Source organism: Bison bison, unplaced genomic scaffold, assembly GCF_000754665.1.
Source record: "Bison bison bison isolate TAMUID 2011002044 unplaced genomic scaffold, Bison_UMD1.0 scf7180017864519, whole genome shotgun sequence".
In the NCBI taxonomy this organism is placed as follows: domain Eukaryota; kingdom Metazoa; phylum Chordata; class Mammalia; order Artiodactyla; family Bovidae; genus Bison; species Bison bison.
The window spans coordinates 1,872,816-1,873,385 of NW_011495072.1; the positions used below are offsets into that span (position 1 = coordinate 1,872,816).

The following is a 570-nucleotide window of genomic DNA, read 5'->3' on the forward strand; positions in this document are numbered from 1 at the left end:
GGAGAAGAGGGACAGGCCCCCCTCCGGGAAACGGCCCCTTGCCGCGCAGCGCCTTCCTCCAGCGGGGCTCCCACTCGGGTGGCTCGGGCCCCGCGGCCATGCGGCAAGCTGCGCACAGCGGGCCCCCGTCGGCGCGGCACAGCAGCTGCAGCGCCGCTTCAGAGGCCGGGCCGTCGCGCGTGGGCGCCGCAGCTGCTTCCTCAAGCGCCAGCAGGCGGCGGCTGAGCGGCGGGCGGCCGGGCTCCACGGCGCGCTGCCAGCAGTCGTCGGCGCACTCGGGACACGGGAAGGGCCCGTCTTCCTCCGCCCAGAATCGCACCACGCACGCCCGGCAAAAGCGATGGCCGCAGTCGGCGCGCACCGGGTCGCGGGGCGCGCTCTGGCACAGGGCGCAGGCGGCCTCGCCGGGGCCCGCGGGAAGCGCCAGGGCGGCAGCGGCGGGGCCCCAGAGGGCGCAGACAGGGATGCGAACAGGGGCGCACTGGTGGCTGGGAGAACCGGGGACCCGGACGCACTAAAAGCGCTACCGGAGAGCCAGGGACAGGAATGCGTTGATAGAGATGAAGCGCT

The 570-nt window shown here is 75.1% G+C and overlaps 1 protein-coding gene across 1 annotated transcript in view; it reads right to left on the reverse strand.

Annotated features, from left to right (window-relative positions):
• RNF187 (ring finger protein 187) overlaps positions 1-570 on the reverse strand; it is a 15,162-nt gene that overhangs the window by 3,259 nt on the left and 11,333 nt on the right. The window contains exon 3 of the mRNA XM_010831014.1: positions 22-514. Within this exon, the coding sequence (XP_010829316.1) occupies positions 22-514 (493 nt within the window). The remainder of the gene's footprint in view (positions 1-21; positions 515-570) is intronic.